The 25,105-nt window shown below is 38.4% G+C and overlaps 1 protein-coding gene across 29 annotated transcripts in view; it reads left to right on the top strand.

The window, feature by feature from the left end:
- stxbp5l (syntaxin binding protein 5L) overlaps window positions 1–25,105 on the top strand; it is a 235,801-nt gene that overhangs the window by 96,327 nt on the left and 114,369 nt on the right. For all 29 annotated transcript variants that reach the window (XM_073912154.1, XM_021478738.3, XM_021478740.3 and 26 more), the window contains 1 exon segment: window positions 4,103–4,203. In XM_073912154.1, the coding sequence (XP_073768255.1) occupies window positions 4,103–4,203 (101 nt within the window).

Genomic DNA, 25,105 nt, shown 5'->3' with positions numbered 1-25,105 from the left:
GAGACACCCAGGCCTGTAGGAACGAGGGGTCGCTCCAAGGGCTGAGGGCGCGGCGACACAGCGCAGTAACAGAGACTCGGTGTGCGCGCGCGTGCCATGCGCGTCTGGGGACTCGATCGTGATCAGCCAGTGCTGAAGTGGTCTCATATAGAATAATCCGAGCGGCATGAAGCGGCTGCGGATGCCATATGCCCCAGGAGCCTCTGAAATAGTTTCAGTGGGACCACTGTTTTACTGTCGAGCTCTCTCAGACAGTACAGCATCAGCTGAGCGCGCTCTCCGGAGAGGCGTGCTGCGATGGTGACCGAGTCCAACTCCAGCCCGAGAGAAGAGATCCTCTGCACAGGGGCGAGTTTGCTCTTTTCTCGGTTGACCTGAAACCCCCACAGGTGGAAGTGCCAGAGCACTTTGTCTCTGTGCATAATCAATTGCTCCGAGAGAGGGCAAAAATCAGCCAGTCGTAAAGAAATCGAGTATGCAGATGCCCGCGAGCCGAAGGGGCGCTGAGGCACCCTCCGCGGGCTTGGTGAGGACCCGCGGAGACAGAGAGAGCCCGAAGGGGAGGGCTTTGTATTGCCAAGCTCGACCTTCAAACGCAAACCGCAGAAACTGTCGGTGGCGAGGAAGAGTGGAGACATGGAAATACGCGTCCATCAGGTCTAATGCTGCAGACCAACCCAGAGGACGAACGCACCGGAGGATGCGCTTCTGCGTGAGCATTCTGAACGGCAGCTTGTGCAGGCAGCGGTTCAAAACGCGCAGATCTAGGATTGGCCGTGACCCACCGCTCTTTTTGGGCACGATGAAGTGTGGGCTGTAAAACCCGCTCTCCATCTCGGCTGGAGGGAGCGGCTCGATTGCATCCTTCGCCAGGAGGACAGCAATCTCCTCTCGCAAGACAGGGGCGGACAGGGGGCTGACCCTGGTGAATACACACCCGTGACTTGGGGGGCCGTTTCGCAAACTGAATCGCATAGCCGAGTCTGATTGTGCGTATGAGCCACCGCGAAGAGCTGGCCCGCGCTAACCAGGCAGGCAGTGCTCTCGCTAATGGACTCATCGCTACAATCGCTGACGTACCAGCAGTGGGGCAGCGTGGAGTGGGTGTGCTGATCCGGGAAGCTCGCGGGTACCACGGAAAAGCTGGAGGTGAGATATTTGCTCTCACTCCAAACCCGAGCTCCGGAGGGGAGGCTCGAGGGGTGGGAGAAAGGAGACCGTCCTCCCAGCGCTCGTGAGCCACTGGCGAAACGCACCGAATCTGCAAGCTAGAAAGCATAGCGTCCCAGACTGGCAGATTTCGGGCTGTCACATCTGGGGAAGTGAAAAGTGCCCTTTCATAATGTTTTCATGGCAGTAAAAAGTGCCGTTGGAAATGGGGCCCCGCCCTCCAGCGGGGAAAGAGCAAGTTCCCTCTTCTCCAGATGGCCTGTCCCAGGGGCGCTTCGCGGTCCGTTGCCGGACTTAGCGGCGTTCTGGGCAGGGGGGCTGCCTGCTTCCGAGGTGCCCGACGCGCTCGCTTCGCCGGAGGCGTGTGCGGGGGCGGAGCAGCTCTCGTAGGCGGGCGCCTTCGGCGAGGAGCAGGTATGAATGGCACGGCGGGCGGAGCGGGCTACGGACCGCCGATAAGACACCACCCACCAACTACTCTCTCACCGCCTTGAATTCCTGGGTGAATTCACAGACAGTGTCGCCGAACCTGGCTGGGGATATGGGGAAGTCAAGAAAGCGGACTTTGTCGACTTTGCGCATATCAGCCAGGGGTGGCGCTCCTGGACCACTAATGTGGACATCGTCCTCCCCAACGCACACGCAGCGGACTCAGTAGTCCGAAGAGCTAAGTCGGCGGCGGTGCGAAGCTCGTAAGCCTGGGTTGGACCCACCCTCGTGCAGCTCGGCCAGCGCCTGCGCTTGGTAGCGCTGGTAGGTGGCTATCGCATGCAAGGCGGAAGCAGCCTGGCCCGCAGCTATGTAAGCTCTAGCTCCGAGGGAGGTAGATAACTTACAGGCTTTGGATGGGAGACGAGGCGGACCCCGCCAAGAAGAGGCGCCGCGCGGATTTACCGCCATCGCGCACTCAACCTGAGGAATCGCCACATACCCCCTGGCTGTTTCACCGTCAAGAGTGGTTAGGGTGGAGGAACACGCAGCACGAGCAGAAAAAAGTGCTTTACAAGACCGCGTGAGCCTACTGTGCACCTCCGGGAAGAAGGGAACGCCCCTCTAGTCGGTCCGGCCGCGGAGCTGGGGGATAAACCATCTCCAACCCACGGCCGAAGCAGCCCGGGAAAGCACGGCTAACATGTCTGTTTCAGGATCCGTAGTGACAGCGCTCACCAGCCCGAAGGGGGCGAGCGGGTCTGGATCATCATCGGACAATGAAAGCCCACCCTCCGATGCCGCGGTGGACATCTGGTCTCCGTTGTCATCGGGCGTAAGGGCTACCATCTGTTAGACGGATCGCTTCCCCCGCCCGAAGCTTGGATGGAGCGCTTAGAGGAGCGGGAGGTCCGCGGGCCCGTGGGCGACGGATTATCTCTCGCTGAAACCCTCAGATCTGCCCGAGTGCCCGCTGCAGAGCAGGGGACAACTGGGGTGGTTCGCCCTTTTGCAAAGGCTAACCGCGATCTTGCGCAACAGTCATGGCATCGCAATGACGACATGAACTGCCCGCGAGCAGCGCATTAACATGCTGGACCCCCAGACATGTAACGCAGTGCCCGCGCCCATCATCCGAGGACAGGAAACCACCGCATCCAGAAACGCACAGTCGGAGCGCCGTCCTGATAAGGACGTGCTGCACGACTGTGTTGCTCTTTCTGTGAAGTTTGCAACTTTATACGCACCGCTCTGGAGGACCGGACCCAAAGAACGCCAGGCAAGGGAGAAACCCAGCTCGACCGTCTGCCACTGCGTGTACACACTCTGGACCGGGAGAATGCTCTCGTTCGCTCAGAATCGCTGGTCACAGCAGGAGGACCCCTTATCGACTCGATCAGAAAGTCTCTGAAGCGAAAAGGATAGCGTCTGCTGGCGCCAGGTGAGCTTATATACTCAGTTGATTGCTTATGCCGCTCACCTGCGCAGGCTTGCGCTGCCAATTCATTCTTAATTGGCCCGTTCAATACTCTTTTAGACGAGTAGCTTCTGAACCGAACCTCCCAATGCGTGGATTTTACAATCAAATCCACTTATAGTGCTGAAGTTCCCCCCGAAGGGGAACTCTGACTTCAACTGTATGTCTCTTATGTCTGTGAGGCAAATATTTGGAGATAATTCAGCTCTTTTTTTCTTGATGTGTTTGTCATGTTGACAAAAGACTCTCACTGTCTGTTTCATTCATTTTTCAAAGTTAAATTGTTATAATGATGAATGTGTACAAGTAAAAATAGACCCTTTAAAATCTGTGTGTATGTTATCAGTACAATCAAAACTTATAGAGTATTTTAAGGTTGTTTTATGGTCATCCTAAACTGTGAATGGACCGCAGTGGGATAAAATGTGCCCTTTTTAAAGCGTCTTAATTTTGTTTTAGGTCTCCTAAAACAGATTTATTTTTGTCCAAATACAATAAACACTCAGAACACTCATTACTTGCATTGTAGCATGCCTTTATTTTTAATTGTTTGAAAAGGCTACTTTAAGGATCCAGCCTCTCTAAACCCCCACCATTGTTTGCTGGAAATAATTTTCAGCCCTTTAACAGCACAATGATACAAACAGTAATGATGGCTTTAGTTTTGCAGTTTCAATCCAAGTCCGAGTCCTCATCTTTTCAAAGTCATTGCAATGTGGATTTGCTTTCATATCACATGTTCTGAAAGTCTTGGCAAGTCAACAATCCACAAACACATCCAGGCCTCGGCTGCAGTGTTTTAGGGCAGCCAATCAAGACCGACTGGAGTTATGCAGATTTGTTACACGCATTTGCTTGTTAGGCAGTTTGTAATTTATAATGAGAAAATAATTTTCAAATACAGAAAAAAGCTACATTGTACACTACATTACCATAATGTCTAAAAAAGCTTATAGCATCTTTGTCTTAGAGTATTAATGTTGTAGTATTAATTGAGTAATGTAAGTTATGCTTATGTTTCTATAGGGGGCGCTAGTCACAGCCTGTGCGGATGATACGCTGCATCTCTGGAGCCTGCGGCAGCGACTTCCAGCTATCCTACACTCTCTCAAATTCAACAGAGAGCGGTGAGCATGCTTTATATACAGTACAGTGCACAAACCGCATATTATTATCAGGCATATGCACAGCGGTATCACAATCTATCAAGTCAAAAATGAACTTCCCAAGGATTTCATTAATAATTTGATTTTTATTAATTTAATTTTACATTGAAAGCAAGAATCCATCTCAATATTTCAACTCGAGGAGAAGTTGCTGACTGCCCAAGGCTGGTCAGAATGAATATGTGATAAAGTAAACACAGAAAGCTGAAGGCTGTAGACTGAAGGCAAGTCTGAATATTTTAAAGTGGTGTAGCTCCAGTATTCATTCTTCTCTTCTGTTTCTCACTGGGTTGTGAGGATTTTCTTCTCTAAAAATGCTATTGGACACAGTTGGCCAAAGTAATTTTTTAATAAAACTACAAAATGTATCAATAAATCAAGCATTACTCTTACCTAAGTGTGCTATTTACTAGCACGTATTTAGGCCACATGAAAACCTAAACAGAGTTCAAAGGTTTTATTGTCATGCATGTGTAATATACATTTATAAATAAAATGTTTCATATTATTCTTCCTATTGTTCATATTTATAATAGTATTATTTTGTATATACGATGATATGTAATGCAACATTATTTTATAAATTAAATGTACTTTTTAATATTTATTTTACAATTGGTATTATTAATGTATATAAATTATATAAAGGGAAATTTTTCTAAAAATAATTTGTACAGTTGTAGTTGCAAAGCAGAATATTAATTTTATTAATTTAATATAAATATTCTAATCTAATTTATTTGGGCGTAATTTGACACTGGATGGTGGTGGGGTAATTTTGTTAAATATTTTTAAACATTGACTATAACTTATTAATTTAAGACCTCACTTAACTTTATTCTTATTACAACCATTCCTGTGCTTCTCAAACTGTGTACTATTCATGCAATGGAAACTGACCCGCTAGGTATGACTAATATGGCTTTTGTTAGTCTGCTTCCTCTGGTGAATGAGTCAGGGTCAGCTTTATTAAATGTCGCTCTCATTCAGAGATGTGAAATGTGGTGGTTTCTTTATGGGTAATGGCCTTTTGGAGTCAAATAGAAGTATAGCAACCTTTCAGAAAGTTTGAACAAAAACACAGACACATTCTTCACAAACAGAGAGACCTTGAGAGAGTCGAAGAGAAAATCATCAACGGCCTTTCTTTATTTTTATATATTTTGTACCTGGTCTTCTGTGTGAGAGGAGAACCTTGTCTAAATGTGGCTTCCTACACTCAAAAATAAATAAATAAATAAATAAATAAATAAATAAATAAATAAATAAATAAATAAATAAATAAAAAATAATATAGGCCTAACAAATAAGATTTATTTATTCTGATTGCATCTAAAATTTCCATCCATTTGGATAACATACTTTTAACATAATAGAACTAAACTTTTTTGTGATTTGATATTTGTTAGTTAAATGTACAGTAAATGCAGCAAATAAAAACAAGACTTATGTAATAATATCAACAAATCCAATATGTTTTAAGTCTTGTTATTAGCTTAAAACACAATGGGTTTAATCTATTGGGTAGAGTATGGAGTATGGATCTGGCTTCTTCTACAGCAAGAGATATTTATACCATAATCTTATTGTTGGATTATTCAGCCAATTCCATGTGTGTTAAATAAAAAGGTCAGGAGAGGGTTTTCTTCAATAGCAAAATGTTAGTAATTTATTAGATACAAATGAATCATTCGATAAACAAAGCTCTGGGTCACGTTACACCAATGCAATACAAGAATTGATAAATCACCATACATATTTCTAATAAAGAATAAAAGAGATGACCATAATAACAAATGTTTTCCTTTTATATACTCTGTAAATATTTTAAGCCAGTACAACAAAAAAACATAATCCTTATTTCGCTTTGCTTGTTCTTGTTCACTCAACTTATGAGAACATCAGTTGCACTGACCTAAAATTATTTGTCAGTAATAAAAAAAACATTTAGTTGTGTTAACATAAGATTATTAGTTGTCTAGAGAGGTCAAAACTGTTTAAGCTGTGCCAACTGAACAATGTCTGCAAAACTGGAATGCCTGAAATTGAGTGAAAAAAATAAATAAAAAATTCTTATTTCCTTTTGTTTTTTTCTCGTTTACTCAACTTTTTAAAACATCAGATTCACTGACCTAAAATGAAGTTGAAAAAAAAGAAAAACCTCATAATACTTATTTCCTTTCTTTTTTTCTTGTGTTCTCAACTTTTAAAAACATCAGTTGCACTGGCCTTAAATATTGAGTGAACAAAAAAACTCTTGAAAATTAGTATGAAGAAATACATTATCAAAACAAACAAACATAGTTCAATTAAAAAAAAAATACTAAAACAGAGACAAATGTTAACAAAACATCATAGACACAGAATTAGAAACAGGACAGGAGGTAAAACAACAATAATGGTAAAGAATACAGGGATTAAAACATGGCAGGACAAACATGGAAAAATGCTTTGTAATACTTCACAAGGAAAAAGAAAAAAGACTCAGCAAAGAGTCTATAGCTGCATCCCAATTCGCATGCTTATGCACTATTCTACACCATTTAGTAGTATAAATATTTTAAGTAGTGTGTTCACACTGAAAACTCTAAAAATAATAAGTGCACTTTAATTACCCGCACAATGCACTCATTCAGCCGGTAAAATGAAGTGTGTAATAATGGACACTTCACGCACTCAACAATCGCAGCTTTGCTCACGTAGCGGAAGGGGCGGAGCTATCGGGCGCCCATGTTGGATAACTTTATTTATTTTTGATGGTGAAAGCAAAATTCTCCTAAGATAGTGTTTTTAGCTCCTCCCGATGGTGAATGCGGTTATACTCATGGCAGGTAATATTTGATAGTTTGGTCATTTATTTCACTGGTTTGGCAACCGTCAAACGTCATCAGGGAAACGGGTTTGAAAATCCGCGTAGTAAAAAAAACATTAGTGCTCCATTTGGGACGACATAATAGCCCCTTTCACACATACAGACCTTTCCGGAAAATTGCCGGCAATTTTCCGGAAAGGTTGTATGTGTGAACAGGTCCTTTTTGAAAATACCGGTAAATTCGTTCTGGCTATTTTCCGGAAAGAGAACTTGTAACATTACCGGCAATTTGCCGGAATGCTGCGCTGTGTGAATGCAGAAGGAAGATTGCCGTAATAAGCGCATGCACGTCTAGAACGTGCTGACGTGAGACGTCTGCTTTAGCCAATCACAACAGTCAGACGCATTTACGTCCGCGTGGTTTGTGAGAATAAAAGTCTTTGAATATTTTTCCAGACACATTTAGCTGCTAGAAGTTAGTCAGATCACGTTTATTTGTTCTTCTTAATGCCAACTGTGTAAATAATCATCGATGAGATGCTTATGATAAGTCGTTGTTTGTTTACCTTCAAGCTTTGCGTGTGCCTGTGAAACAGCCTGTGAGCGCCTGCACACGCACATATTATGAACATCTCGACATGCGAAAGTGATCCTGCGAAAGTTGTTCACAATATTGATCATCCACAGAGTTTGTAATTTAGTCAAATGTTTACAAATACAAGCGCAGCCGTTTAAAGCTCATTTGTGGTGAATGATGTCAGAATTTACCGGTATTTTGGAATGGATGTGTGAATGCTCTTTTCCGGAAAATTTCCGTAACGTCCTCGCCTGTGTGAACAGCGCTTTTTTGAATATACCGGTAAAGTCGTTCCGGAAATTTTCCAGATATTTACCGGTATCACTGTGTGAAAGGGGCTACTGTTGAGTGTGTAAGTGCTTAAGTACATAGTGCATGAGTGCATAGTGATATGTCTTTATAGTCCTAGTAGTCCATTATAAGCTTCCACCTGAGTGTGTGTAATCAGGAGGACCAGAAACTGGTTCCTCCACTTGAATTATAGTTTGAGCATTTGATTTATCATTTAATTATTTTAGGATTTTACTAAGTTGTTCATGAAAATTAAATATCAAATACATTTGATTTCTTATTTGAGAATGCATTTTGATTTATTATTTGATTGTTTGATTTATAATTTAGATAGTTGTTTTTGAAAGTTCAATTTATTCATTTTCATTTTAATTTTTTTAGTAAACACTTCCATATACAGTATATACATAACAGTTAAATACAACTTAACAGTCCACAAGTGCTAAGTGCTTTTTTGTAGAGCAAACTAGGTAAATGTGAGATAAAAATTCACATTAAATAATTATTTCTGCAGCTTTAAAATTAGCATTACTGCAGTAGTATTTTGTTGTTGTTAATAATAATGACATTAATGTTATTATTGGTGTTACTATTTTTTGTCATTGTTGTTATGGTTAGAAATACTGCAACCTTTATTTTTTCAAGTGGGGAGTCGTGAGATTAACTCAACTTAAAGTAACAAGTTGGCAGAAGCTTTTTTGGGAAGGCCCCCACCCCTACCCCCCAAAACAAAAACAAAAGCAAAGTTTTCAAGTTGGACCGGAACTGATTTAATCTATAGTATTCGATTTTAATAAATTTAGATTGATTCTACTGAATCTGACAACATGCAAAATGAGTAAAATCTAAAGGTTCCTAAAAAATAATGATAAACTTTACTGTAATTATTATTATTATTATTTTGTGTAGTTAATATTGATATGTTGATTGCCAATGAACAGGAAAAAAAGAGGTCTGTCATACCGTAAAAGACAATGGACTAACCATCAAATAAAATGATTCCAGAATCAGATGATTAATTAATTCAATACCCAAATAATGCTTATTTTATTTAGAATTTATTATTATTGTATAACAAAGCTATATAAATAAGACTAAAGCTGTATAAATAAAAGCAACTTTATATAAGTATTCCAGCAGAATGATAATTTTAGTCAAATCTGAAAAATTTTGTGTCACATTTTAGCATGGGCTTGTGAACATGTCACAATGTAATGAGGCTGCAATATATTGGACCTGACAGCAAACCTGCAGCTTGTGTGAGAGTGCAAGCTAGAAATCAAAATAAAGAAGTAATATTTCACATGCGATGAGGGTGTTTACACGGAAATCTCAAAGGCACAGCCGCATAAAAAGGTCAGTTTAATTGCCAGGGTCTGAGAGAGGGTGAAAAACAGTCATCTGACAAGAAAATTATGACTGCGTTTGGCACAAGGAACCTTGAGGCAAACCCGCTAAATCGCAAATGCTCTCTGACATTTTGCAGCTTGGAGTCCAGAAGATGCTAAATAAAAACTCATTGGATTGACTGTGCACATTTGTGTAAAGTTGTGCATTCCCACATGCATTAGCATCTTCATAACCTCCAGTGATTTTTGTTTGTTTTAAATCAGACTGCGTGCTGTATATTGCTTTAACTACTTTCTAGTTTACAAATGCGTTTACACTATGATGCCTGAGGGAGTGTGTAGTATTTTCCTAGAGATATTGTCCTCTAATTTTGTATTCTCTTGAACTCGAAGAACTAAATTGAGTTAACATGACTATGTGGACATGTGTGTGAGAGAAGAAAATATGTATGACATGTATTTAGTTTTTCCCTTTGTTTAATGTAGTTAGGTTTCTCATGTGGAAATTAAATGTTTACATTTAAGAAACAATAGCTAAATTTACATAATTCATTAGTGATCAAGCTGGCTCTTCATCCTTTATGTAAACATCTTCATTAATCTGAATGAGTTTGATCAGAATAAAATGTAAATTTATCAGATTGGAATGAGCAGGTATCTGTTATTTCCAGATAAATTGGAACAAATAATACAAATATGTATAATAATAATAAGCATCAACGTTGGATCAGATTAAAAAAAAATCTCCCATTTGTTTTCATCTTAATTTCTTACTGAAAACTGTAACAAGTTAAGTTAATAAAACATAATCATTTTAGGGTCTTTTTTACTTTTTACAGTGTGTATTTTATGACTTACCAATGTGTATTGCTCATTTAATACTCTCATCATGCTCATTTACTTCTCTCATCATGTTTTTTTTTTGTCAGTGGATATGTTTAAATCTTTTTGTGAGTGAAACCATACGGTACTGTAAAAATTATCCCAGGGACTATAATTCCTGTAGGATTCGTTCAGCGATTCATTTGTTCCCAAACCCCTCCTGAGCGCGATGCTAATCTGCGCTGATTGGACAGATGACAGTGTGTTGCGATTGGTCGACTGCCTTCAGCACGAGACAGAGTGAATGCCCACCATGGCCTATCAAAAATATTAAAGTAGTCAGGGTGCATAGGGTATGTGTGAGCATACCTACCAAAACTCCTGTTTTTCCCAGGAGACTTCCGTATTTCAGACCCATCTCCTGCCACTCTCCTGTTGTTATTTATCCCGGAAAACTCCCGTAATTTCAACCACCACACCCCAATCACAACCCCCTAACCCCCCTGTTCTTTGCCAACATTGGTATAGAACAGTGGCCCGAAACACGCTTCATAGTAGTTACTAACACTACAGCACAAAGTACCCGGTTCTCAAAAGTGTTATTTAGACACCTCATCCCCAAACCTTAACCCCCCTAGTCTCCCGGATTTTAGTGACAAATGTTTGCAGGTATTTTTGTGAGCCCAATGCAGGAGTGCATTAAAGCAATGCTGTTAAACAGCAGCATATTGCTTTATTATTAACCAAAAGTAAACAAAGTGACATACATTCAGTATTAATGCACACCGTGGCAAAAGCTGAAGTATTTTGAAACTTGACCGCTGCACGTGTGCAAGAACAGCTGACTGTGGCCATAACGACGACAAATGGCTGTGGAATGTGAGCTTACAAACGCATTTAAATCTGTAAACAAAGCTTTCAACGTGGCATTAGATAAAATATGAGAAAATAAAAAGCTAACTAGATACACTACAAGTGATTACAAATAACAAAACACAGTTAAATACATAATTTGCAAGCTAGAGAAAACAAGGAGGCAACTACTTTAATCACACTTACTTACACTTAGGAAATAGAGGAAGAAACAGGTCCATGAACTCATTTATTCATTAATTTTCCTTTCTGCTTAGTCCCTTTATTAATCTGGGGTCACCACAGCGGAATGAACCGCCAACTTATCCAGCAAGTTTTTATGCAGCGGATGCCCTTCCAGCCGCAACCCATCTCTTGGAAACACACACACATTCACACACACACACTACGGGCAATTTAGCCTACCCAATTCACCTGTACTGCATGTCTTTTTGACTATGGGGGAAACCGGAGCACCCGGAGGAAACCCACACGAATGCAGGGAGAACATGCAAACTCCACACAGAAACACCAACTGAGCTGAGGTTCGAAGGAGCCACCCAGCGACCTTCTTGCTGTGAGGCGACAGCACTACCTACTGTGCCACTGCCTCGCCAGTCCATGAACTGTGTAATGTAAAGTTTCTGTCGAGCTCTGACAAAGTCCCACACATCTATAGTGTTTTCTGATCCTTCCTTTAACAAACAACTTACGAATCCCCCGTTGTAAGTGTCAGAAAAATGACGGGAACACAGCACAAGGCTGGGGCTATAATGCTGAGGTATTTTTGCAAAACTAAACCTCAACCACTGACTCTTCATCTCTTTTCATCTATAACACAAACTTTCCCCTCACACTTCCAATAATATCCAGCTGAGCACAGCGTCTACACGACTTGATTCAACTAGGATCTGCTACATTGTTTTGTCCTCCTATGAATCAACTCCTTTATAATAGAATCAAGAGTTTTAAACCGAGCACTTTCAGGTTTAAGCCTAAGCTGGATATTTTACTTCACTTAGAGCTTTGTTACACACTACATGGAATGTCATTTTCCAAAACCCATAATAGGGGCTCTTTAGGTTAAATTTATAGTTTTATACAAATTTAAGTAGACAGAACATAAAACAATTAAGTTGTCCCCAAAAAAACGTAAGAATGTGTTAAACAAGCAGAAAAGTTATTATTATTATTTATTTTTTTTTGAGTGTGGACAACTCTATCACATTATACAGTCTCGTATGTTCTGGGTTTTCATGTTTAGTTTTGATAACTTACAGAGACACAGTGAGCCATTTGTCATTTTTAAGTTTCATTTCTGTTCTCTGCCAAATCGGCTCCTGTCAGTTTTGCAGTCTGCACGCTCTTTACTGTGGTATAAAAGCTTCCATTGGCTAATTAACTGTTCAGTTCAATCGTGAGTGGACTTTGAAGTGGACTTCACAGAGTATTTCGCCATCTTAAGTGAGATTCCATTCTGAAGGGAAAGAACTTGTTCAGTTGAAAGGGCACTGCCAACGTCAAAGAGAATTAGGGTGCATCGATATTTTATTTTACAGGAAGAGGAGATGGATATTTAGCCATCAGTCTTTAAGCACTCAAAGAAGTTAAAATAAAATAAAGACACTGAGGTTTCGACATTATTAGTGAACTGAATTAATGCCATTTGTAATTTGTATGCAGTACATTGATACAAGACTTGATCTCAATCAAATATCAAATATCATGAACACAGTGAAATAAGATAAAATAAAACTAATCTAAGAACATGGTTCATTTTTATATTGAACATCACAGGAGACATATATCACTAATTTGAGTGCTTTTAAGTATGATTTTATGTTAATTAAAAAAGTGATAATGCATCTACTTTTATAAAATGTAATGTATTATACAAATGTATTACATGAATTTGCATTATTTTTTATTTAAAGAAGTTTATAATGTCATCAGATCTCTCTATGATGATGTTTCAGGGTGTTCCAAATGAACATATTGTCAAGTGAAGTGAACATCAAGAGATATCCTGAGCTCAAGCAATAGGTAAACACTGTAGGGCCCCTGCCAGTTGGAACAGAGATTAAGATTTAAGGGATGAAGTATGAATCAGTTGAGCTCTTGCTGCCTGAATGTCATAAGACTCTGCAGATATCTTCGTTATTTACTTTAATCTGTGCCGCGATGATTAAAGCTGATAGACAGAATTTGAGCATTTGAGTATTATTTGAGATTTAGATGCTATGTGAACAAGATCTTTTTGAGCAAATTTGATTTCACAATCCCAAACACTGAGAGTCTTTGTCAATATTAGAAATGTTGGAAGTTATAGTAATAATGCATTTTTCTTTGTTTCCAAACATATAAAAATATGTGTTCTAAAATGACCCTTTGTGTACAAATAGCAATAGTACTGCTAATAAGATCACATCGTGAGAGTGTTTTTTTTTCCTGACAATATTTTGGTGGTTATAGAGCCTTGGGCTGTCATCCGAGCCATTATGATTTCTCAGGACACCTTTTTTAGTGATATTCACTTGGAAGAAAAGATGTTTTATGAGTAGTTTATGTGCATGGCTGTACTGACAGGCTTGTCAGGAGTTTTTATTTATTTATTTGTTTATTGTTTGGCAAGGAATTGTTAGTCATGAATCATTCCAAACAAGATACTTTATTTTTAAAGAATCCTAAATAAAATGCTTATCCTAAATAAATAAAAGCAGCGAGAATAAGTATTCAATTATGAGTGGCAAATCCTGCATATTAGAATCCATTCTGAAGGACTGACTTCCATAAAAATAAACCCCATTTTAAAATGTAATACAACAGAAAATATGTATGATGATTTTTTTTAATCTCCTACATTTTTATGGAAATAAATTAAATGGATAAGATGAGCATTCACTTTTTCAAAAACATTAAAATTGTTACAGCAACAAACCCAATGGTAGTGTACAGCAGCAGTTCCCAACAGGGGGGGCCTAGCACAAGGGGGCCTCAGCAAGCACTGTGGGGGGTCACATCATATTTAAAAAAAAATAAGCAGTGGGCAATTAAGAAAACAATCAAGTTGACTTAATTTATTTATTCCCCTGGCTGAGCAAAAAAATTGACAAATTTGTAATTCGTCCTCCAGAAAAAAAGAGATAGTTAACTGATTGCCTTCAACCAAGTGGTGCTCGCTGCAGAGCCATTTGAGGAGAGGTGAGCTCCAGAGAGGGGGAGCTTAAGCTTGAGCTCCACCTTTTTTGCACTTCTTCTATGAGTGATGTCACTGGGGGTAGGGTTAGGGGTGGGGTTGGTGTACGCATTAAAACAGCTTACAGGAGGAGGAGCGACAGCTCATGCTCCCCCTCTCTGGAGCTCACCTCTCCTCAAATGGCTCTGCAGCGAGCACCCTCTCCCTTCAACAGCTAATAGTAAGCAGACTGGACTCAGGTGATGAAGCTCCAAACATTTTGTGTCGCAGCGCTAGCAATACTGGAAACACAAAATGCAGGAAATACCGAGATAGTTACCTGAACTATATGTTTTTATTCCATTCTCTCAAAGCAAAGAGTCCCTGACCCAGCCACAGTGTATTATCTACGCCAAAGTTCTTGATAACGAATGCATGAGACCATCCAAATTAATAAGACATTTGCAGGCGACTCCACTCCAATACCGTGACAAGCCCAGAGCATATTTGACCGCAAAGAGCAAAGGCTTATGTTTTTAGTTACAAATGGCCTACTGATGTTTTGCTTTTAAATTTTACAGTAGACTATTATTTGTGCATAAACATTTCTGGATGTAAACATACAGTTTGTCTGAAAACAACATTTTTTTGTCATCCTTACTGCAAACTTATATTAGCGAACATATTATTAAATGTGGAGGAGGGCCTTACAATAGTTTCCAGGGGAAAAGGGGTCTCAGGTAAAAAAAAAAAGGTTAGGAACCACATATGTACAGTATATTTGAGTTTTTATGATCGATTATTATAGTCGTAAACCACATGGGACACAAGCATTATATTAGCATCACACAGAGAGCTCTGATTAACGAGTGTCACATAGCATATTGTGCCATCCAACTGAAACATCTCAGTAAAATTGCTTGGCTATAGTTGTTTTGAGACGGTATGAGATACAGGTTTTTGCTCGCTCTGTGTTTTCTGGGTACATCTAATGAGCTTTGTTCCCCTCCATAATAACCAATGATTGTGTTCGTCTCCTCATCAGACTGTCTGGAACAAACAAATAAAGTCACGGTTTCTCCCACCGTGACAGTTTCACACACACACACACACACACACACACACACACACACACACACACACACACACACACACACACACACACACACACACACACACACACACACACACACACACACACACACACACACACAACAATGACAGGGAATTCTGCTGTCTTATGTGTGCGCCTTGACCCTGAAGTGTTTTATATTAGGCTTTATTAAAATTATGCAAATTCACATGTAATGAGAAATGGGTTTTCAGTTCAGTAGGTGCCTGTCTGAGTGTGTGAGCGCGGCTGGGTGCTTGCTTTGGTGCACGGCTGTGTCAGATGACAGAGATTTGCAGCTCAGCAGGGTCAAGAGACAGACTCAGGGGGGGCTATAAGACTGATTCAAGATGCTCAGCATGCTTGTCTGTCACAAAAATACAAGCCGCTTTCATCATACTCAGAATCGCACAGGCCTAAAATATTGCATTTTTGGAGGAGTTGAACTAATAAGTATTGGCAGTATGAAACCCAATCGCTTATATTTCTTCAGCTGTGAAGGAGGTGTCGTAAACTCAGTGTAATTTGTAACATGAATGCACAGCTAAACTGTCGGCTGTGTAGAAATATGAAAACAGTCAAACATGAACATGATGTATGTAGGTGGAAGCAGGGTGCTAATTACACGGAGGGCTAATGCTTGAAAACTAGATGTGTAGGGGTCTGGAAAATAATTTGCACAGATCTGTATCTGAAATATTATTAATAATAGTAATAATATTATTCATTCATTTTCCTTTGGCTTAGTTGATTTATCAGAGATCACAACAGTGGAATGAACCACCAATTATTCTAGCATATGTTATATGCAACGGATGCCCTTTCAGCTGCAACCCATTACTGGGAAACACCCATACACACTCATTGAGAGACACATACACACACACACACACACACACTCTTAAACTATATGAACAATTTAGTTATTTTAATTTAGCTATACTGCAACCGGAAACTGAAACACACTGAGAAAACCTATGCAAGAACATGCAAACTCCACACATAAAAGCCAGCTGGGACTCAAACCAGCGACCTTCCTGCTGTGAGGTGACAGTGCTTACCACTAAGCTATCGTGCCATCTAATAATGATTCATTCATTCATTCATTCATTCATTCATTCATTCATTCATTTTCTTTTGGCTTAGTCCCTTTAATTAATCTGGGGTCTCCACAGTGTAATGAAGCGCCAACTTATCTAGCAGATGTTTTACGCAGCGGATGCCCTTCCAGCTGCAACCCATCCCTGGGAAACATCCATACACTCTCATTCACACACATACACTACGGCCAGTATTTAGCAACCCAATTCACCTATACACATGCTTTTTGGACTTGTGGGGAAAACCGGAGGACTCGGAGGAAACCCTCACGATCACAGGGAGAACATACAAACTTCACACAGAAATGCCAACTGACCCAGTCGAGGCTCGAACCAGCGACTTTGTTGCTGTGAGGCGATCGTGCTACCCACTGCGCCACCATTAATAAACTGCTACTTTAAATATAAATTTGACCTCTTCTTCCTCACATAATGGTTCATTCTATTGAAAATGCATGATTGTGCCCAGCAGAGATATGGGAAAATATTCAGTCAGTGAATTAAACAGGCACATCTCGTCCACTGATAGACACTTTTTATTTTAAATTCGGTGTTTGTATCTACATATATTGCCCAAAAGTGAGGTCAAAATAGCATGTATTTTAATAGACAACTATGTCCACATGGAAGTAAACATAAGTGTGATCTTTTGAGATATGAAATAATCCATTTATTGGTGCAGGGTTGCAAACTTTTAGCAAATTTCAGTATTATATATATATGTATATATATATATATATGTGTGTGTGTGTGTGTGTGTGTGTGTGTATATATTAGGGATGTAACGGTATTGTAAATACCGTCATACCGCAATATTAATTTTTTTCGATATTACCGAAGTCGCATGACTCGGTAAAACTATAGGTCTTCTGAGAAAATTTGCTCAGGCGAATGAAGCGAACGGGAGATAGCGAAAACTACAATTGCCATCAGCCCATGCTTGACCATCATCCCTTGCGGTCTGTTGTCGCTACAGATCCAGTAATGCGGAAATGGAGTGTGCTGCTAGAAGCGGGGATGAAAAGAGCTGGAAAACTCTAAAGCAGGTCGCACACCAGAAACGGCGAGCGCCATGTATTTTAGAATTCTAAACATAGGTTTCTATCAGGATACACACACCGGCGCCGCAAGTCGGCGGCTGTCGACGGCGCCCGGCGACGGCTCAGGACGCAGTTCATTTTTCAGCCGCGCCACAGAGCGCCATCTGATTAGTTTCATGTTAAATATCATTCGAATGTGCGCGTCTGGTGTGTGATACTTATAAACTGTCATGTACATCTGAAAACGGAGGCGGGGCTGCAGACATTCGCCTCTCTGATTGGGGCTTTTCCTGAATATTAAGTAGCCTAACACGCACAGTTCAGTCCTGCATAATCTCCGTGTAAGTTCAGACTTCGCAAGTTTGACCAAGGCTGCAGTCTCTTCTTCTCAGTTTGATATGGAAAAGCAGACTATACCGAGGACACGGGTAAATCTTCAAAGGGAACAGTGTACTTTATAACTTCATTCACATCACCCTGGCTACGTTGTTTCACTTTCTCAACAATAAAATGTAAACATGATTTAAGGAACTGCCTATTTTCATTTTAATATTAGCAACTTAGACAGCAGAAATGTTGAGGCGTTGTGCTGCATAAGATGAGCGTCATCTTCACTGTGTGGATATTTATAACAAAACGGAGCCGATAACAACTGCCTCCTTTCAATTTCAGTGAAAATACGAAACACAGCCTCTCTTTTGCTGAGTATCAGTTTTAATAATCGATAATGGCCATTTTAAAAGTATAACATACAATAAGTTTATACATTATAGGAAATAAAGGCAAGCGATCAGTCAATATACAGAATGTACGTGCTTACATTAATCATTAACTTATCTTTGCGCTCTGCCAAAACACGTTACCTGAGAACAAGTAATAGATTCCAATGCCCAAAGTCAGGGAATATGTCGTTAGATAAAGACAAGATAAATGAAATATCCCGTTTAATAAATATAGTGAGATTAGATCCAGCGGGAGATGCTTGATGAGAAGTCCGACTAGCAGAGCTCTCATCTGGGTAGATGGGCTGAGTGTGATTAAATGTTGAATGTGATGAGTTTTCAACATTACTAAATTTAAACTTCATTTTTTTACATGGTTTAATAATTTTTTGTTATTAAAATTGAAGTTCCTATTTCAAAGCTTACAGATAGATGGCTAATTTGTATGTCATTGACACTTTTGGCACTTTTTTGGAGTATTTTCATAAGTTTTGTTTTTTCCTGTAAATGATTCAATAAATACCGTACCGTGACATTCATACCGAGGTATTACCGTACCGTGAAATTCTGATACCGTTACATCCCTAGTATATATATATATATATATATATATATATATATATATATATATATATATATATATATATATATATATATATATATAAATAAAGGTCATCTTTGATAGTTATTTGTTGCTTTTCACAGGTTACTGACAGATTCCAATCAATATAAAAACATTTAAAATAGGTTTGATTAATAAATGGGATTCTATTTGATATGCATATGTACAGTGCTCAGCATAATTGAGTACACACAATTTTCAAATTTCAATTTTTTTATAATTTCTCAGTGAATATAGGTGGTGCAAGTTGGTGCATTTAAACAAAACAGATTTATTAAACAGATAAATTTATTAATTAATTTTTTTGTCGGCCTAGTCCCTTTATTAATTCGGGGTCGACACAGTGGAATGAACCCACGCGAATGCAGGGAGAACATGCAAACTCCACACAGAAACACCAACTGAGCTGAGGCTCGAACCAGCGACCCAGCAACCTTCTTTCTGTAAGGTGACAGCACTTCCTACTGCTCTACTGCGTCGCCAGATATATTTATGAAAATGATATTTTAGTCACCAAACATACTTAGAAATTGAAAGATAATGCAATTAAATTCAAACTAAATATTGCAAAAAAGACTCTATTAAATTTGTATTTAATATTTTTCTATAACATACATTTGGCTGAACTAGTTTTTGGACCATTATCGTAAGTTATTTTCCAGATGAGCTCCAGATATGGCCTCAGTACTAACTTATCTAATGTACAGTATATGCATATATATAATATTGTATACCTTCCTATTAGAAATAGGAAAAATAAAAATAAAAATCTTTAGGATGAGATGTCCTGATTCTGGTAGTTAAAAATCCCAGGATGTCCTTCAAAAAGTGTTGGGGTTTAACCCTTGGCATCTCTGACAAATTTGCTTTGCCCACTGGCCTCTGTCCATCATGGCCCCCTAACCATCCCTATATGGGATATATATATATATATATCGCTGTCCCTCAGTACCGCCTCTCTTCAATGGGGGGCAGATCATTTAGTGTTATTGCACCCAAACTCTGGAACTCTCTACCACGCTCACTCCGCTCTGTTAATAATATCTCTAAATTCAAATCCTTACTTAAAACTCGTTTTAAGACTTGTTTTACAAATACTACACTTCTGATCTGCCAAACTGACCACTTTATCTGATCCACCTGCACTCTGGTCCTTTGTCTCTTAGGTCTTGTTTTTGTAATTCCAGTTTGTTATATTTGACTTCCGGTATTTTTGTGTATCTTTTATCTGCCTGTACCATCTCTTTTTGTTGCATTCTTTGTAAAGTGACCTTGAGCTTTGGAAAGGCACTATATAAATGAAAATTATTACTATTATCATGGCCTCCTAACCATCCCTATATCATAATTGGCTTCATCATAATTGTCTCCTCTCCACCAATCAGCTGGTGAGTGGTGTGCAGTCTGGCGCAATATGGCTGCCGTCGCGTCATCCAGGTGAATGCTGCACACTGGTGGTGGATGAGGAGATTCCCCCTAAAAATGTGAAAATCGCTTTAAGTGTCCAGAAAAGCACTATACAAATGTAACACAAAATACTGAAAAATACACAAGTATAGAGAATTTGTAGACTTCTTGCCATGCACTTGTTATTTTTATTCATTAGAATGTCCATTAGGATTACCATCAACATACATTTATTTACAAAACAAAAAATATCCTTCACTCATCCTGCACTACACAGATATAAATGTAATCACATGTCTTTTAGGCTGTGTTATTTTGACCTTGACCGCCTCAGAGGCCTACAAGAAGCTCAATTAGTTACTCACAAAACTGGCCAAAGAGCATTTTGGAACAGTTGCTTCCTAAATGCCCTTATCACCATAATAGTCATTTTCTCATCTGGGTCTTCCATGTGTTCCAGTCAGAAACAGGAAAGTGTGCATTAGCATGGCCAGGTGCTCCATTAGCATTCTAACCCTGACAAGTTTAGCTGTCTGTCTGGCGTCTCACAACCTTCATTTCCAATCACCTCCACTGTCTGAAGACCCCAGGGGTGTGAGGGGAGGAAAACACAGAGAGATGTAATGAGTGTGGACAGCACCGAATTACCGTGTGCTGGTCTTTATTTTCTAGTTAACCTGCTTATAAGGATGATGGATGATGCCACTGGATGGATTTCAGCGTGAAGTCTCTGAAAGACCCTGCATATGTGATCATTTTATTGATCACTTGCTCAATTACTCGCCAAATGCTTCATGTTTGCAAAAGGTTTTAAGTATCTGTGATTTGTTGTGGGGTGCAAAAGTGGATGATACACATTTAAATACAATTTGCAACAGTTTACATGTATGTTTTCTTTATGTTTTGGATAAAAAAAAAATTAACTGAAGAGTTCAGATGCAAAAGCTGCTAAACGCCAATTCTGCCAAAAATGAGATAATGACATTGAGCGAACGCTTAAGGCATGTACAGTATAATCAAGTACACCCCATTTTGAAAATGAATATTTTTATTAGGGATGTCCCGATCAGTTTTTTTTTTTTTTTGCCCCCGAATTCGAGTAATTTGATTTTGAATATCTACTGATACCCAATCTGATACTTCTATAATACATAAAAAAGAATAGAGCAAAGAAACAGATCCAGTATGTTCCTTATTTTTTATTTAATTCACCTTATTTTAACATTCAATAACTCTGTTAACAAACAGAGCACTTCAGTGTGGTACAGTAGCTTGATCGTACAAGTAATAAATAACATAAATTCTACACTTTTAAACTTTAGTGCGACAGAATATATAAACAAAATCTAATATAAAAACAAAAAGCACCTCAACCTAAAATTTCCGGCAGGCAATCCCAAGTTTACATATCTCACAGTTTGCTATGGCAATGTTGTCGTCATCAATGTTATAATAGCTTCAGACTGCAGACATAGTTACGCTTTCCGCTTCAAGCTGCTTTTGTGTTCTACTTTACCGGCATTTAACCAATAGCGTCTCTGCAACGATGATGTCATGCTGCACATGTTGCTGTTTCTGTGAGAAGTCAAGAAAGAGGTCTAACTCAGCCACCGGATAACTATTGATGAGTTAATGAGTATATTTATATATACACACATACACACACACACACACACACACACACACACACACACACACACACACACACACACATATATATATATATATATATATATATATATATATTGGGCCCAATTTCTGTTGTATTTTGGTGCATTTAAACAAAACAGATTTATTAAACAGAAATATTTATTAAAATAATATTTTAGTCACCAAACATATTTAGAAATTTAAAGATTAAATTCAAGCAAAATATGGAAAAAAACTTATAGCCTAAAAAATTTCAACATTTTTTTTCTAATTTTTTTGCTTCTCTTCTTTTATTTTTTTTTATTTTTAAAAATATTTTTCTTTAACGTATAAATTTGGGTGTACTCGTTTTTGGACCGTTATCGTAAGTTTTTTGTTAGATTAGCTCCAGATTTAAATATAAATTTTAATAAATATATATAAATATTTTAAAAACTATGAATTTAAAATAGATTTGTAAGGGGTGTACTCAAATATGCTAAGCACTGTAGTACATGCTCAACAAATAGCATTTTGAGTTTTAGAAAAGTGCATTTATAAATAAAATGTACTATTATTATTATTCAATAATTTTGCTTTAAATCATCTAAATCCCATTGTTGGTTTGTTGGCAAAAGCCTCTAAAGACACCTGCCTTTGACAGTAAAAGCTGCTATGTTACGAGAACCAATCAAAAGATGCATGTTTTCAGTGTAGTGGCACACTGATGAGCTTTTTTTTTTTTCAAATTTAAATTTAGATTTTAGTGTTTAGCGCTTTTAGAGTTCAGTGAACTGGATGAGACTGTCACTAAATAACAAATGAAAACGTCGTTTACCTCAAAACTTTAAAAAAGTAAACACTATACAGTGTAAGTGTAGCATGCACTCATACTATTTTTTTTTTGTGCAGTGGCGTTACTTTGAATGAATGCGATTTACTATGCATTAAACAGCAAATCCAATGTATGAAAAATGAAGCTAAACATGATGCCGTACTTTAATCCCACGTAGATGCTATGACATGATATAAGCAGCACAGATGGATAAGAGATGTTATGGTGATGATGAATGGATGACATTTATTTATGTTGACATTGCACAGATATTGATGTTTCTCAATGTTTCGCTCTGTTCTACTTGCACACATAAATATTTTAATTAATTACTATAATTAATATAATGCATTTTGCACATAGCATGTTATGATGTGTTTTATGTTTGGTAAAATATTTTCTATTTGCATCTTTAGTGATTTTTCAAGTAATTATAATGTCTTGTGCCAATATAGATTTAGAAGTTTTTGTAGAAAAAGTATAAGTGGATTTAGCTGGTTTTGATGGAAAAGAAAATCTCCCGTATTAAAAGTTTAAAATTTATCTTAATACCTCATTAAAAAGAATTGCCTAATTGACATTTCTGAAAAAAAGCTATTTTATTTATGTTGATAGAAAATGCTCATTTACAAGAAAATACGTCTGATGGATTTAAAGGAGTTTGCATCTGAACTCTTTAATTATGTTGTCAAGTCTTTAGTTTTGACACCATACTGAATTTTTTGGGGGAAAATCCCAGCTTTTTGAAGAACAATAAAACAGTAAAACAAAAAACAATAAAAAACAGTATTAGATATACTACAATAGTATTAAGTATTAACAGCATTATTTTTAATTCAGATTATTTTCTAAATGTCTAGTTTTGAATATGTTTAATTTACATTTTTACAAAAATAATAATGCACCATTGGATATTGTAATAATTCATCAAATATTATTAAAATGTTAATAATCAATCAATCAATCAATCAATCAATCAATCAATCAATCAATCAATCAATCAGTTCTCTTTTTATTTAGATTTAAATTCATTTTAACTTTGAATATTAAAAGTTTAATGTTAACATTCTGTTTACGTTATTGAAAAAATGTTTGTTAGTAACCAAAAAAACGTTCTGAGAGCATAACCTGGTTTCAACTTAAAGCAATATTTACATATTATAGAGCCATAAAACAACATAAAATATTAAATTAATGAATCTTATGGGGCGACGCAGTGGCGCAGTAGGTAGTGCTATTGCCTCACAGCAAGAAGGTCGATGGGTCGCTGGTTTGAGCCGTTTCTGTGTGGAGTTTGCATGTTCTCCCTGTGATTGTGTGGGTTTCCTCCGGGTGCTCCGGTTTCCCCCACAGTCCAAAGACATGCGGTACAGGTGAATTGGGTAGGCTGAATTGTTCGTAGTGTATGAGTGTGTGTGTGTGTGAATGAGAATGTTTGTAAAAACGTGCTGGATAACTTGACGGTTCATTCCGCTGTGGCAACCCCAGATTAATAAAGGGACTAAGCCGAAAAGAAAATGAATGAATGAATAAATGAATCTTAAAAGGCAATTTTAACATTAACAATAATATACACATACTTCAATTTTAATTCTAAACTGTTTTTTATGTGTATAAATGTGTGTCGTGTTATTAACCACATTCCCTGGAGAGTTTCTGTTGTGACAGGAGCGGACATAAATCAGAGTACTAATAGTCTGCTTAATTTAGTAATTATTTTGCAATTAACATAGTGAGCATCAGCCAAATGGTATCTTACTCTTTTGTTTTAACCTTCTGATAACAACATATGAAAATAAACAAACCGGCATAAGGAAGCATGTCCTATACTGTATGTAGTTTGATGGATTTGAGAAAGCAGAAGTTCAACGATCTGGATGCATCATTGGAAGTATGATACTTTTTTTAGAGCGAAGATCTAAGAGTCTTCTGTCTTCTCATTCATGTCTCATTAGCTTCAGTTTTTCTTGTGGTAATCGTGTTCCAATTAGTTGCTGTATCCCAAAATACACACAGTTGTACCCAAGAGGAGCGTTTGACTGGCATGAGCCCCAGAGCAGAGCCCAACCAGGCAACACCAAGAACAAGTGTGACAAGTGTTACTTCCAACTGCTAAAGAAACAGAGAACCACTGAGAGCTATGAATCACTGCCTCTGAACACCAATGACTCTGAATAAGGCTGTTCAATTTTAACTTCCATTAAAAAAGACAGGAATCTAATTTGTTACAGAAATAATTAATCAGAGGGATTTTGGAGAAATAATTAGATTGTTGTTAAAAAAATAATTAGGATAGTAATTAAAACTACAGTTAATTTTGCTACAGCATTTTTAGGTGTTTTGTTTGGTTTTGTTGACTGAGAAATGGCTTCATTCACTTAAGGCTTTATTTGAAACCTGTGTAGTCAGTGCCTTCATCCTAACTTCCCTACAATATAGTAAAACAACATGTGAGCCGGATAGTAAGTATTCAAAAATAGTATGCTAGTTCTGAAGTGTGCACCTGATGGATGTTACAT

The sequence above is a fragment of the Danio rerio genome, chromosome 9, assembly GCF_049306965.1.
Source record: "Danio rerio strain Tuebingen ecotype United States chromosome 9, GRCz12tu, whole genome shotgun sequence".
NCBI classification, from domain to species: Eukaryota; Metazoa; Chordata; class Actinopteri; order Cypriniformes; family Danionidae; genus Danio; species Danio rerio.
This window is presented reverse-complemented; position numbering and strand designations above follow the sequence as displayed.